At 38.8% G+C, this 14,259-nt stretch overlaps 2 protein-coding genes and 1 long non-coding RNA gene across 3 annotated transcripts; all 3 read left to right on the top strand.

Annotated features, from left to right (window-relative positions):
- The first annotated feature begins 6 nt into the window (after nucleotides 1–6).
- Nucleotides 7–1,276, top strand: LOC109581459 (uncharacterized). Its single transcript, XR_002184645.1, has 3 exons — nucleotides 7–104; nucleotides 219–413; nucleotides 1,209–1,276. It is a non-coding gene; the product is annotated as an uncharacterized LOC109581459 (long non-coding RNA).
- Nucleotides 1,277–1,368: 92 nt separating this feature from the next.
- On the top strand, nucleotides 1,369–14,191 carry LOC100640491 (WASH complex subunit FAM21 homolog). Its single transcript, XM_019995580.1, has 13 exons — nucleotides 1,369–1,395; nucleotides 1,489–1,799; nucleotides 1,917–2,279; nucleotides 2,356–2,823; nucleotides 2,888–2,964; nucleotides 3,328–3,475; nucleotides 3,680–3,781; nucleotides 3,826–4,237; nucleotides 4,529–4,728; nucleotides 6,438–6,551; nucleotides 12,048–13,010; nucleotides 13,546–13,783; nucleotides 13,877–14,191. The coding sequence occupies exons 3-13, from the start codon at nucleotides 2,049–2,051 to the stop codon at nucleotides 14,023–14,025; spliced, it is 3,102 nt and encodes a 1,033-aa protein (XP_019851139.1). The 5' UTR covers nucleotides 1,369–1,395; nucleotides 1,489–1,799; nucleotides 1,917–2,048; the 3' UTR covers nucleotides 14,026–14,191.
- On the top strand, nucleotides 8,684–11,936 carry LOC100640364 (eosinophil peroxidase-like). The gene is made up of 2 exons (XM_003386000.3): nucleotides 8,684–8,857; nucleotides 8,952–11,936. The coding sequence occupies exons 1-2, from the start codon at nucleotides 8,764–8,766 to the stop codon at nucleotides 11,765–11,767; spliced, it is 2,910 nt and encodes a 969-aa protein (XP_003386048.1). The 5' UTR covers nucleotides 8,684–8,763; the 3' UTR covers nucleotides 11,768–11,936.
- Nucleotides 14,192–14,259: the final 68 nt, after the last annotated feature.

Here is a 14,259-nt window from a genome sequence, read left to right as displayed (position 1 = left end):
CGGACACTGAAGAGGAAGATGAAACAAGAAGAGTAACAGAATTTGATAGCGACTTTACTGACGTTGAGGGAGAGGCCAAAGCAAAGAAATCCGATGAAGACCTGGTGAGAACGTTACTATTTTTAGTAACATTGTTAGTTTTTGAAACATACTATTAATAGAAATACATGTATACTATTAATAGTAATAAGAAAATTACTACTTTTATATTTTCATAGTTTGGTTCAGAGTCTGAGAGTGAAGAAGGTGGCGGGTTGTTTAACAGTGAAGATGATGAGACACGACCAAAGAAGAAGTCAAAGTCCAATCGGTTGAAGGAGGACAGCGAGGATGAGTCAGAGGATGATGATGATAGTGAGGAGGAGAGTGAAGAAGAATCTGAAGAAGAAACTGAAGAAGAAGAAGAAGAAGAGGTAAAATGGAGAACTCTTTTTTTAAAAATAATTTTTTAAAATATGTACATTTGTATTAGACATTGTATATTTAATGCTTAATGTGCATGTGCAGTACTATAATGTCTAATCAAATTAGCCTTACATTACATTCAGGCAGTTGTACATAGGGTATTGTGACAAAAATGGCTAGGAGAGAATTCTGCATTTTTATAATTTTTTCTGATGTATATACACGTACTTATGCTGTATATCAAGTTTGAGCTGATTCCGATCAAGTTTGGATTTTTTATGAATTTTTAAAGTTGCTCAAAAATGGGGCCAAAGTCCCTGTACTATAGTACAGGGTCGTTGGCCGAATTTTGTCAAAAATGACTAGAAGAGAGTTCTGCATTTTTATAATTTTTTCTAATGCGTATACTTGTACTTATGTTGTATATCAAGTTTGAGCTGATTCCGATCAAGTTTGGATTTTTTATGATTTTTTTTAAGTTGCTCAAAAATAGGGCCAAAGTCCCTGTACTATAGTACAGGGTTGTTGGCCGAATTTTGTCAAAAATGACTAGAAGAGAATTCTGCATTTTTATAATTTTTTCTGATTCATATACATATACTTATGTTGTATATCAAGTTTGGGCTAATTCCGATCAAGTTTGGATTTTTTATGAATTTTAAAAGTTGCTCCAAATGTCATGTACTGTATTGTAGTGCTTAATTGTCAACTCATGAAGTGTGCTATTTAGCTTTTTTTTTAAAATTATGTTGTTCTAAAAATTTCCAATGTCCGACTGTTATTTCAGGCTCTGTTTTCCACAGGTAAAGACTGATTTCCAAGCTGAATTAGCTTCAAAGCTTTTCGGTAAGAGAGTGGGAGGTCTTGATGATGATGAAGAGGAAGAAGATGAGCCCGTCCCATCAGAAAAACCGAAAAAGAAAAAGAAGAAAGAGAAGAAACCTAAAAAAGAGAAGAAAAACAAGAAAGAGAAGAAAAAGAGTGAACAAGGTACATGTACATGTACATACATGCATGTACATTATGTCTTAAGTCACATGATAATCACATGACTTTACATTTCGCCCACACACATACACACAGACGATCTGTTCACCAGTCACAGGGACAGTGAAGAGGAGGAGGAGGAGGAGGGAACTGGGAGTGGTCTATTCAGTAGCACTCGTAAAGGAGGAGGGGGACTCTTTGGAGGAGACGACGATGAGGAGGAGGAGGAGCAAGAGAGGCGTGACCGAGCGGAGTCTAATGTCTCATCGACCGGGAGTGGGAAGAGAAAGAAGAAGCTGCCATCAGGAGCAGTACCATTGTTTGGAGGAGGAGGGGGAGGGCTCTTTGGAGGAGAAGATTTGGAGGAAGAGAAAGAGGAGGAAGAAATTACTAAGAAATCAAAGAAGGTAAGAAATGAAATGAAGTACTCTGAAAAATGATATTATTTGTACATGTTGTGTATGAGTGTATCGGAAATATTTGTGTAGTCTTTTACTTTTATTGTTAATTTGATTCTTTTGTAGAAGAAACGTGATGGAAGTGGTAAAAAGAAGAAAAGAGACAAGAGAGCGAGTGAGAGCGAAGAGACAAAGCCTCCAGCTGGTAAAAAGGAGCCAAACCTGTTTGGAGATGACAATGAAGAGGAAGACGATTGGATGACAGAAAGCACCACAAAGAAAGAAAAAGAAACGGCCAAGAAGAAACCTCCACCCACTGGAGGAGACCTTTTCAGTACTCTTGACGATGATGAAGAACCTTCTGGTGGTCTGTTTGGTGAGTCTCCGCCCTCTGCCCCGCCTGTAACTGATACCGGCAAAGCTAAGAAGAAACCTGTTGGGGGAGTGTCAATGTTTGGTCCTGCAGGAGGTGACTTGTTTTCAAAACAGGTTAATTTTAAATTAGTAATATTATTATTATTGTTATTATTATTATTATTGTTATTATTATTGTTATTATTCATAGAGTGTTGGTGACAGTGAAGATGAAGAATACAACAGCAGTGCCAAAGCCACTCCCACTACAACCAAAAAGCCCCCAGAGCCCAAGAAACCCGTTGCTGGGGGCCTCTTTGATGAAGAGGAAGACGAGGGTGACATATTCTCTCAACTCTCCACAATGAGCAATAAACCGACTCCAACCACTACAAAGAAGAAGACGACATTGTTATCAGACGAGAGTGATGGAGGAGGAGGATTATTTGGGAGTTCACCTCCTCAAGAGAAACCGAAAGAGGAGGAGGAGGAGGAGGAAGAGGTTAAGCCTAAAAAGAGACTGCCTGGGGCAGTACCTATGTTCGGTGGTAGTGATTTATTGAATGCTATTAATAAAAGGAAGACTAACTCTGCAGCTGCTGCCGCTAGTCCTACTGATGACTTGTTTGGATCTTTGAAAGATGACGAGCCTAAAACACCTCCAGCTGTGAAAGAAAAGGTATCAGCAATATTGTAATGCATGTATGTGTTTGAAATTTATTGTCTCTTTCTCTCCCTTTAAGCCTAAGAAGTCTGATAGTTTGTTTGATGGAGGTAATGATGATGAAGATGATGATATATTCTCAGCTCCAAGAGGAAGGTAATGATTTTTTAAAAAGCACACAAGTACTATACATTTGAAGTACATGTACATGTACATGTACATTACTAACACTTGATGCCTTACCTCATGCGAGCCACAGATTTACATGGTGAATGTGGATGTGTGTTCTTGTATGGTATTACAAATTAATATATTTTATCAATTGATGTAATTGAATTTGTAATTTGCTCTATCGATGAGAATGTTGTGCCTCCTAGCTGATATGGTACTGATACATGTAGTAAATAAATGAACATTTTTATTTTATATTTTATCTAACCCTCCTTCCCTCTCTCTCTTTTTTCTTTCTCTTTCTCTCCTTTTCTCTTCCTCTCTCTCTCTCTCTCTCTTCTTTTATAGGTCAAGCAGTAAAAGAGGAGGAGGAGGAGGAGAGAAGAAGAAATCCACACTCTCCCACAGTTTGTTTGGCAGTGAAAGTCACGATGGAGAAGGAGATGAGGACGACCTCTTCTCCAGTCCACCACCAAAGAAAGAAGAAAAGAAAAAGGTACACATGATAACACATATATACATAAACAAAATTAGGACATTTCTATGTTCATTTGTTATCGTAAGTGTATAATATTTTATATAATAATAATAATATTATTAATTATTACATGTACATGTATATTAATAGAGCATTTGTAAGGATGTTTTTTGCATGTATTAATTTTTATATCTCTTATATTCTCTCTCTCTCTCTCTCTAGACTACTAAGCCTCCTCCCTCAGTTACTGATTCATTATTTGACGATGAGCCCGACCCATTGGGAGCACCAGCCCCTCCCACACAAACAAAGAAACCGATCAAAGTAAGCGAGAGAATGTTATTTTATTATTTTAATTATTTTTTTAGAAAGAGGAACCCCCTCCACTTTCACCCGATGATCTTTTTGGTGATGATCCCCTCGGAGGTGGTACGCTCATCACACCCAAACCAGCCCCGCCCAAACCGACCCCACTCACAGACGACCTCTTTGATGACGAAGAGGCAGAAAGAGCTCCACCCATCACTAGCACGACAAACAAGCCACGCCCAGCAGAGAAGAGCAGCGGTGGTGGTCTATTTTCAGATGAAGATGGAGACCTGTTTAGTTCAATGACAGCGACAGGAGGAGGGAAGAGAGATGAAGGAGAGAAAGAGGAGTCTCCTGTTGTACAGAAGAAGAAGAAACCAGCTGGAGCAGTCTCAATGTTTGGAGGAGGAGGAGACCCTATGGGTATTGCTGCTGCTGCTGCAGCTGCTAAAAGAAAAGGAAAGAAACAAGGTACTTTATGTAAGGGCATACTACCTGGGGCTTATGGTTGAATGGCATTTTCTAATACATATACATTTACATGTACTTGTGTTGTGTTTCAAGTTTGACCTGATTCTGATCAAAATTAGATTTTTTACGAATTTTTAAAGTTACTCAATAAGTTGGTGCATCAAAAATGTATACATATACATTATACATGTACATGATCTTAGTCAATAAATCATTTTTATATGTACATGTATGTCATTATACATGTAAATGATTTTAAATTAATGTATTTGTCTTGTCTCCCTCCTGTAGATGATTTATTTGCTTCTTCTCCAACTGGTAAAGATGATGATGAGGACGATCTCTTTTCAGAAAAGCCCCTCCCACCTCCATCTGTTGCCAAGAAACCAGTTCGACCAGCAAAGAAGAAGGAGGAGGAGGAGGAAGAACAGAAAGTTGAGCCCGTCAAACCATCAGCAATGAAATCCAATAGCAAACTACCAGGACTGATGGTTAGTTTAATTACATGTACATGTAAATTTACATGTAAATCTACTTGTAAATGTCTGTTTATTAGTGCTGATTTCAAGTCGTTTGAGTCAATTATAAACAAGTTTCAAAAGCTTTTAGGATAATTACTGAATCCACTAATCCGATTTTCTATTTACTAATCTTACATGTACATGTACATGTACATATTGTGCCCTTATCAAAATGGCTTCTTACTAATTTTATATTTACTACTGCTCTTCCTGATAATGATAAGCGTCTACCAACATAATTATTATTGGTCTTCCCTATTGGTAGCTCTGTGGTTTATAATGATCAAGAGTATTATTATAAAAAGGAATTGAGTGGCAAATAGAGAGAGAGAGAGAGAGAGAGAGAGATAAGGAGGGAGAGTTGCTGAGTGGAAAGGTCAAGGAAATGAGATTATAATAATATTTATAATTTAGTAGTTGTAGTACATCGTCTTGTACATGTACATCTACAACGTGTTCAATTTCATGTACATGCACATGCAGCTGGTGTTTTTATTTTAATTCCGCTGTGGGCAGTGTACATGTATGTGTATATGTATATGTTAATAATTTGGCTGACTATTTGACCGTGAGCTATAAGTATTTACAAACAGTGAGAGAGAGAGAGAGAATTCAAATTTGATTACTGTGGTTAATAAGAGTGTGAAAGATAAGGATAGTTGAATTAGAAACCTTATTTGACTCTTACCGCCTCTCTGTCTGTCTGTCTTGCACACACAAACCCTTTGTGCATGTACATTTAAGTATGTAATGTGCACGTGTAGTGTGTGACTCAATCTCCACTTCATTTATGGCTAGTATTTACAATAAGACTCAGACTCAGTGCCAACTGATTCTATGATAATGACACAATATCTACTTGTAGTAATCATTATATTGTAGCAATAGTAATCAATAAAGTAAATAGTAACGAATATTGGCTATCATTATTGTGCAATACAGGATCACATTGTGCCTTGTGACATTTAGACGGAGTTTCCTTTAACTTATGAATGATACATGGAAAGGAGTATTAGGTTAATAGTTGATGTACATGTGCAATAGACTAGTATGATACAGTCAATCCTGTCTATTCCGGACACCTTGGGACCCAATAATACCCTAGCTCCTGATTATGAACCTGTCCTTATTTCAGAGGTTCATTAATACACATTACTATTGTATTGGGACTGATACTACCTGTCCTGATTATAGAGGTGTCCTTATTTTAGAGTGTCCATACAATAGCAGCTAGATTTGACTGTAGATAAATGAAAGAAAGTACCTACCTACCTGATGGTACTATAATTATATGTATATAAGTTTATTAATCATTTATGAATATCAGTTGAGGCATGACTGCCTGTGTATGGTTGGACTACCTGAAGCTGTTGTGGTTTGTTTTGTATTCCAATAAGTTAATTGTTATAGTTGCCTCTCCTAATGTTTTGTTGTGACACACGAGTGGGTGAATTAGGTCACACGATTGATAATCAAATATCTTTTAAAGTCATATGATCTCATGAATTAAAAGAGAGAGAGAGATAAAGAGAAAGTGGAATTGTCGAATTGAAAATTAACTTAGAGTACAATGGTTTCCCCTGTATTAATCGAATTGCACTTGTACACGAACATTTTATACATTTTCTATTATTGTTCATTAGCAGTGATCATCATATTAAATTATGTTCTCTCTCCAGATCAATCCTCATGCTTTGTTACCTGGTGCTACTCCTCCTAGCAGAGCTCCTCAAGAAACTGCAATCTCTTTTGATCAACCTGCTCAAGCAAAGACACTAACCTCAATGACAAAAGTAAGAAAGGAAGAGGAGCTTGATATTACTAAATTGTATTGTATCTCACGTTATTTTATCTTATATTATATTATGTGTATGCGTACATCGTTTTTGATCACTATGATGAGGATATTCTTGCATCGTTTTAGAGAGAGACAGACAGAGTGAGAGACAGAGACAGAGAGAGAGCTGGAAGGTGTGATAGTTGTGACAAACAAAAACATAAACACTTAGGCATCTCTCCCATTATCACTGTTTACACTTATTGATACACCTCTCTGTGTGGCTAGGGGTGTTTAAAGAAAGCTTGGTCAGGCTGACTGGCTTTGGGATAAACTGAATCACAAGCCGTTGAGGGGAACTTATGCCTACATGTACATGTACATGCATGTATGTGTACATGTACATGTACGTCAATATGCTATTTATCGGTTTCCTCCTGTTATATTGCAAATGTGTACACCCTCTCTGTGTGTTTATAAGGAATTATCTAATGTTTTTGTGTGTGTGTCATCTTCAAGTCTTCTGGTTTACATGAACTTTCGTCTGTTTACATGTATACATGTTTTTGTGCCGAAATCCTTACTAAGGCTGTATTTCTGAGGTTTTGGGAAAATTAGTTTTAGTTTGACGTACCACGTTAAGAGAAATCCCCTTGACTTCTCTTCTACTCTAATTAAATCACTCCCACCTGCCCTCCTAGTAATTGAACTTAGTATGATATAACAATATCATTTACAGCCATATTTAGCTTCATATACCTTGTTGACAATCCTTCAAGTCGAGTGTGTAGTACCACATATCGCATTTCTTATCTATACAATGTACATGTACTTGTACATGCATTATACATGTATTTTTTATGTATATTTCAATGTACATGAGTTGTCTTTGTCTGTGAACGTGTTTGTGTGTCCATTTCAAGCTTGTGTTTATTTCCTGGCCACTGCCAATTCCTCTTTTCTCCATTTTTGTTAATGTGTTCAGTGGAAGACAGGATGCTTAGCTCTCTCAAAATAGATTTGTTATGCCACACCACGGCCACCTCTTCCTCTCTCCTTCCATCTTCTCCTCCTGTCATCTTCCTTTCTTCCTCATTCTACCCCTCTCCCTCTCTCTCTCTTTTCTCTCTTTTATTTCTGTCCACTGCTTGTTGTCTATTCAAAGATGTGATCCTATCTAAATACATTAACCAGAGCTTAACTAAATTCTACGCAGCCTGATAAAAGCACAGTGCTGGTTTCTGCTGGGACTGTTATCCTATTATTGGTTGTTGTCTTGTCTCCAGCCCTTCCAACCATATTTAACTATTTAATCCCATAATGCCTGCCTACTCCCTCACCATACAAGAGCTGTATAATTGCTTCACGTAATACGCATTGTTTATTTATTGAACTCTAGTATTTTTAAACTATCTTCTTTCCTTGTAATTATACTCCCAGTCTCCCACTCAGTTATTTTATGCTTGTTTAGCTGTTGCTTTTTTGCATTTTACTCTATTTCTGATGCATACTTGTTGCATGACATGATAAAAGACCACTCTTTTGTATTAATATTACAAAAACATCTCATCTTTTACTACATGACTATGATCCTTTACTCTTATTCATCATATTCCATATACAGTTACTGCATGAAGCTCAAATGATGGATAAGTTGCATTGTAGTGTATAAGTATCTGTGAGTACAGCTTACAGTGTAGTACAACTGTGATTACTGTAGTATCTATAGCACATCCAAACCTGGCTATCATTTCATTTATCAGTCATAGTGAGCAACAGGGAGAGTACATGCACTATTAGCATCATAAAGACCAAAGTCCCAGTATCAGTATGTTTGTATTTTGATTACATGATAATGCCGCAGCTGCTACATGTCACGTGAAATGGCCCTGAACAGAGACAGAATATTTATGACTTTCTTATCCTTGGTGGTGTCTTATTTGGCGTGTTAGATCTAGTAGAGTTTATGGCTGCAGCATTCGTAGTGATACTCGATGCCTTTGTGGCTGGTTTGTTTACTAACCATTTCTCCACTAACAATGATAGTATCCATAAATGTACAACGAGTTTGGCAACAGAGCTAGGGAAGTGCGGCCCTTAGAGAAAAAATTACTTCCTTTTCTCTTGCTATATAAAGGGGAGCAGCTTTCCCTAGCAATCAACACACAGAAAACTTCTCAACTCTTCATTCATACTGAAGCTTTCTCTGGTGTGAGTGAGGACAAGAGATGAAGGGTCTTCTTCTTCTTGCTGTTATTGCAACTGCCTATCTTGCAGTGGTAGTTTCATCTGATGATGATCAGTACTGGGGAACTGCTGAAGGTGAGAGCCATAGTAATGCAACCGTTTGATATTTAAAATTTAATATTTGTATCTTCCTCTCCCTCTTTCTCTCTTTTATCTTTCTTCTTCACAGAAAGAGCAAAAATCATTCAAGATGCTATAGATGAGGCCAAGGCTTATGCTAAGATGAAAGAGGCAAGGCAAGCAGCTGCTCTTGCTGCTGAAAAGAAAAGTGGCAGAGGACTTACTGCCACCAAGTTCCTCGCTCGTGGATTCAAGAAACCAACTCAGAGATCTCTCATAAATGGAAAGGCTCGACTCTTACTGGAAGACATGGTCGATAGGGCAGAGAGAAAGCTTTTGGAGCTAAAGAAATCAAAAACTCCTGCTTCAAGCCAAGAGATGGCTAATATCCTAGCAGAGGAGCTGGTCCACACTCCTGGATCACTCCTCAAGGAAGATGAAATGGCTAAGATCAACCTGGAGATTGAGTGCGTGAATGAGAGGAGATTTGCCCGAAGGTGCAGTAGGCTACTAAACGTCAACACTTTCAGAACAATCACTGGAGTATGTAACAATGTGAATCAGCCTTTACTGGGTTCCTCTGGCCGTCAGTTCAGACGACTCATAAAAGCCCTGTATGAAGACGGTGTAGATGCACCGATTGGACGTAAGCAAGCTCAGAAAGTCTTTGGTAAAGATCCATTTGATCCACCAGCCCCTAGTGCTAGACTAGTCAGTTCTTCTGTCATCAGTCGTAACTTCCGTAATGAGAAACCACTCACACACATAGTCATGCAGTGGGGCCAGTTCCTTGACCACGATCTTGACCTTGGGCCAGAGATAGAGGAGGAATGTGAGAGCTGTAAGTTTACTGAAGTCTGTGAGCCGATTCGTGTCGCCCCCACTGATCCAAAGTTTGGCCTAGGGACCGAGCAAAACGCCGACTGTCTTTTATTCCGTCGTGCTGTCCCTATATGTGAACCTGGGAGCAATAGACAGAGGCTATTGGAACCACGCGAGCAAGTTAATGACCTCACATCTTTTATTGATGGCTCCATGATCTACGGATCAAACAGGAAGCAAGAGAGAGCAGTCAGGGCTTTTCGGCGTGGACTACTCACGACCAGCCCTCCACCGACTGGGAGCAGACAGCGTTTGATGCCTAGGAGAGGACTAAATACCGAGTTCATACAGTGCAGGGAGAGGGAGGACTGCTTTGTCTGTGGAGATATCCGTTGCAATGAGCAGTATTCACTAACAGTAATGCACACTATCTGGGTAAGGGAACACAATCGAATCGCTAATAATCTGAGAAGGATCAATCCTCATTGGCCAGATGAGAGGCTCTTCCAAGAAGCACGAGCCATAGTAGGCGCCGTTATACAGAAGATAACATATTTTGATTATCTTCCTAGAATACTTGGCGTTCGAGGATTTCAGGCAACCATAGGTCCTTTCACGAAATATGATTCTTCCGTTAATCCTGACGTACCCAATTCATTTGCCACAGCTGCTTATCGGTACGGCCACAGTCTTATTCGCCCGTTCTTTGACCGTCTTGGACCAGGATACATCTCAAGCCCAAGGGGAAGACTCAGTCTTGCTAGAATGTTTTTCAACCCTGCCCTATTTGAGGACGATGCCGGGACCGACTCTCTTGTGAGAGGTTGGTTGACTCAGTCTCCACGGTTTGTGGATGAGTTCCTTAACGGGATAATAACCACTCGCTTGTTTGAAACAAATATATCCATTGGTATGGACCTGGCTTCTTTGAACATCCAGAGATCCCGTGATCATGGTTTACCATTGTATGCTTCCTGGAGGGAATTCTGTCGATCACGCTTTGCTAACAAAGGTATCAGAGTTCCATTCCAATTCCAGAATGCTGCAACTCGAGCTGAGTTTATTAAACTTTACAGCAGTGAGAATTTTGTTGATCTATGGATAGCAGGCCTTGCCGAGAGACGATTCTTCGACTCTGTTTTAGGCCCAACTTTTGCCTGTATTTTTGGTATCACGTTTTCAGATGTGCGTGACGGCGATAGGTTCTACTTTGAGAACCCCGGGGTCTTTACTGCTGGACAACTGAACCAGATAAGACGGCAGAGCCTCTCCAGAGTTCTCTGTGACACCAGTGATAACATTGCTACAATACAGCCTGATGCTTTCCGTCAATTCAATGATGGTCAGACTCGTGTCAGATGTTCAGATACTCGTGCTCTCCCTAGAATTGGCCTTGGTCAATGGCGTGAAACAGCCTGCTTCTTGCGTATGTCTGTACCATCAGTTCTTAGTAGGAGACCCTCAGCACTTTTACTGGCAAGGAGACTAGGAAAGACGTACACATACACCAACAATGTTCCTGGAATAGAGGAAGAATGTATGCCTGTTCCTTGTCCCACTAGCACCACACCTGTACCTGTATACGCATATCCAAGGATTAGGGATTACACCACTTGTCGTTTCACCTCTCGACTTCCTTCTGTACCAGTATCTGGGGCACCGGCCATTTTCTTTAACCGTGGACTTACTGCAGCTCAAGTATCAGATAGGAACGGGTTCTTCAGGACTGCTGCAGCGTGTGCAGCCTCAACTGTCAATGCTATTACTTTTACTTGTTCTAGTAACGTTAGGCAGGCTGGACTGGAGAAAGAGGACTTACATGATGCTGATGCCGACCCATTGGAAGAGCCAGACAGCCCTGACTCGCTCACCGAGAAGCCTCCAGGATTTGACACCAATTTTGCTGTATTGACCAGTGCTTCTGATGAGGTTGACCCCATAACTGAGGAACACGAGGAGGAGAGCCATTCCTCAATGGATGAATTGGAGGAAGAGTTACACAACAATCATCAAGAGGCTGAAGACAAAGCGAAAGATGCTCAGACACTCTCACAGGAATTTTCGAAGGCCCTCGATGATCTCCGTGAACAGGACCAGCAATGATAACTGTTAATAACTAGTTATGACTATTTATAACTGGTAGCAATGTTGTGTTGTGTTAGCAATCGTTATTTTGAAACTTGCATTAGGTTTTTTGTTTATCTTTTTAATCATTGTCTCATTTTGTCTGTATGAACTTTTTAAATGAAAAACTTGACAAAATTAGCATTAAGATAGTAACCGGATTAATAATAATAATAATAATAATAATAATAATAATAATAATAATAGTAATAATAATAATAATAATAATAATTGTAATAATTATTATCATTATTTGTAGGGAAGAGCAAAAAGAGGCAACAGACGTCCCCCCACTCGTTTTGCTGGTAAATCTTCAGCCACACCTCCAGTTTCTCCACCCACTCAAACCATAGATGACGATTTATTTGGCGAGTCTCCACCTACTTCTTCTGGAGGTGGTGGTGTCAAAAAGCCCAGCCCTGTCACTAAGAGGAAGACGGACATGTTTGGGAATGATGATCTGTTTGATGACACAAGCCCCAAACACGCTAAACCAACAACAGTTTCAAAACCTCCACCTGACGATCCACTTGATGACCTTTTTGACTCGTTCCCCCAACCTTCAGCAAAACCAAAGGTCAAAGACCCGCTCGGCGGTGATGACCTTTTTGGAGATAATGAGCCTCCGGTTGCAAAACCCGTTAAACAGGTTAGGACTACAGTCGACGACATTGATGATCTGTTTGGAGAGCCTAGTCCAAGACCTGTTAAGCAAGCTAAGAAGCCAGTGACTAATGACGATGATGATTTGTTTGGAGAAAGCGATAGAAAACCAATCAAACAGGTCAAACCAGTTGTTAGCGAGGAAGACGATTTGTTTGGCGGAAAACCGAAAAAGTCAGCGAAACAGGTCAGACTGGTTGAAGATGACCTCTTCGACGATCCAAAACCGGTCAAACAGGCCGAGCCGACTAAAAAACAAGATGGGATTGATGATTTGTTTGCTAGTCCCCCTCCACTGCCACCTGCAGATGAAGAGGAAGGAGACCTATTCACTTCACTTGGGCCAACCCCTCGTAAACCGGAGGAGAAGAAAGCAACACCCAAAAGCACGCCCAAAAACAAGAAAAAGAAAGATAAAGAGGAACCACCACCTCTTGCTCCTCCTCCTAGTATATTTGATGCTGATCCTGTTAGTACTGGAACTAATGCTGGAGGGGGAGGAGCCCCAGTTGATGATATATTTGCGTCCAGTCCTCCTGGAATGAAAACTGATAAAACGGTAAGGAATTTTGTATGATTATGTGACATAACATGCATAAAAAATTACATACTTTAAAAAATTCATAAAAAATTCAAATTTGATCGGAATCATCTCAAATTAGATATACAACATAAATACATGTATATGCATCAGAAAAAATTATAAAAATAAAGAATTCTCTCCTAACCATTTTTGATGAAATTTGGCTAACGACCCTGTACTATAGTACAGTGACTTTTGTCTGATTCTGGAGCAACTTTAAAAATTCATAAAAAATCCAAACTTGATTAGAACCAACTCAAACTTTCTACACAACATAAGACCATCTATATGTATAAGAAAAAATTATAAAATTTAAAAATTACATTTTTGACAAAATTTGAATTTGACCCAAGACCAAGTTTTGTGTAACTTCAAAAAATTGCAAGAAGATCCGATTTTAATTTAAATCAGCTCAATGTTTCTATCCAACATAAGAACATGTATGTGCATGTAAATCATTAGTTGATGCTTTTTAATTTTTTTACTTTTTAAATTAATTTATTTTCTTAAGGTTGATGATGTATTCTCTGAAGATAAAAAGAAAGCAAAGAAAGCGAAACCAGGAGCAACAAAAGCTAAAGTTAGACCTGATGACGACCTGTTTGGTAACACTGATGACATCTTTGGTGGCATTGAAACTAAAAGCAAATCTCCAAAAACAACAAAGAAGAAAAAGAAAACAACCACTGCTTCAAAGACAGGCGGTGACAAAGAAGGAGGAGCTTCATCTGAGGCCCCTCCCACTGATAGTGGGTTATTTTTATACCCTTTTTGTCTCTTCTTATTCCTCCTTCCTTTTTCTTTTAATTTATCAAAATTATATAATTTTGATTATCATTTAGGTGATCCTTTAGCTGCTGGTGATTCATCTGCCACGAAGACAACAAAAGCAAAAAAGAAAGTGAAAAAATCTGAAAAGAAAGAGCAGGATGTTTCTTCAATTTTTGATGATGGACCGAGCATTTTTGATGATCCATTAAGTGCCCCTTGAGAAGCTTATTATTGTGTTATCATTTATAAATTTTATTATAAACTTTGTTTGATATTATGAAATAGTGACTTTATGACGATTACTGCTGAATTACATTGTATCTGTCTCTCTCTCTTTAAAGTTTTTTGATTTTGTCCAACAATATTATATATTATAACTATTATGATTATGTTTAACTCTCATTTTAATAATAATTATTATTAGTAAATTAATAGCAGATAGCAGATAATAATA

The sequence above is a fragment of the Amphimedon queenslandica genome, unplaced genomic scaffold (genome assembly GCF_000090795.2).
Source record: "Amphimedon queenslandica unplaced genomic scaffold, v1.1 AMPQUscaffold_13438, whole genome shotgun sequence".
NCBI classification, from domain to species: Eukaryota; Metazoa; Porifera; class Demospongiae; order Haplosclerida; family Niphatidae; genus Amphimedon; species Amphimedon queenslandica.
This window is presented reverse-complemented; position numbering and strand designations above follow the sequence as displayed.

Excerpts from the sequence above, each read along its gene's own strand:
- LOC100640364 (XM_003386000.3), top strand. The coding sequence starts at position 8,764 with ATGAAGGGTCTTCTTCTTCTTGCTGTTATTGCAACTGCCTATCTTGCA. Across the intron at positions 8,858-8,951 it reads GTACTGGGGAACTGCTGAAG|AAAGAGCAAAAATCATTCAA; the intron begins GTGAGAGCCATA and ends TCTTCTTCACAG.
- LOC100640491 (XM_019995580.1), top strand. The coding sequence starts at position 2,049 with ATGACAGAAAGCACCACAAAGAAAGAAAAAGAAACGGCCAAGAAGAAA. Across the intron at positions 2,965-3,327 it reads TTCTCAGCTCCAAGAGGAAG|GTCAAGCAGTAAAAGAGGAG; the intron begins GTAATGATTTTT and ends CTTCTTTTATAG. Across the intron at positions 3,476-3,679 it reads AGAAAGAAGAAAAGAAAAAG|ACTACTAAGCCTCCTCCCTC; the intron begins GTACACATGATA and ends CTCTCTCTCTAG.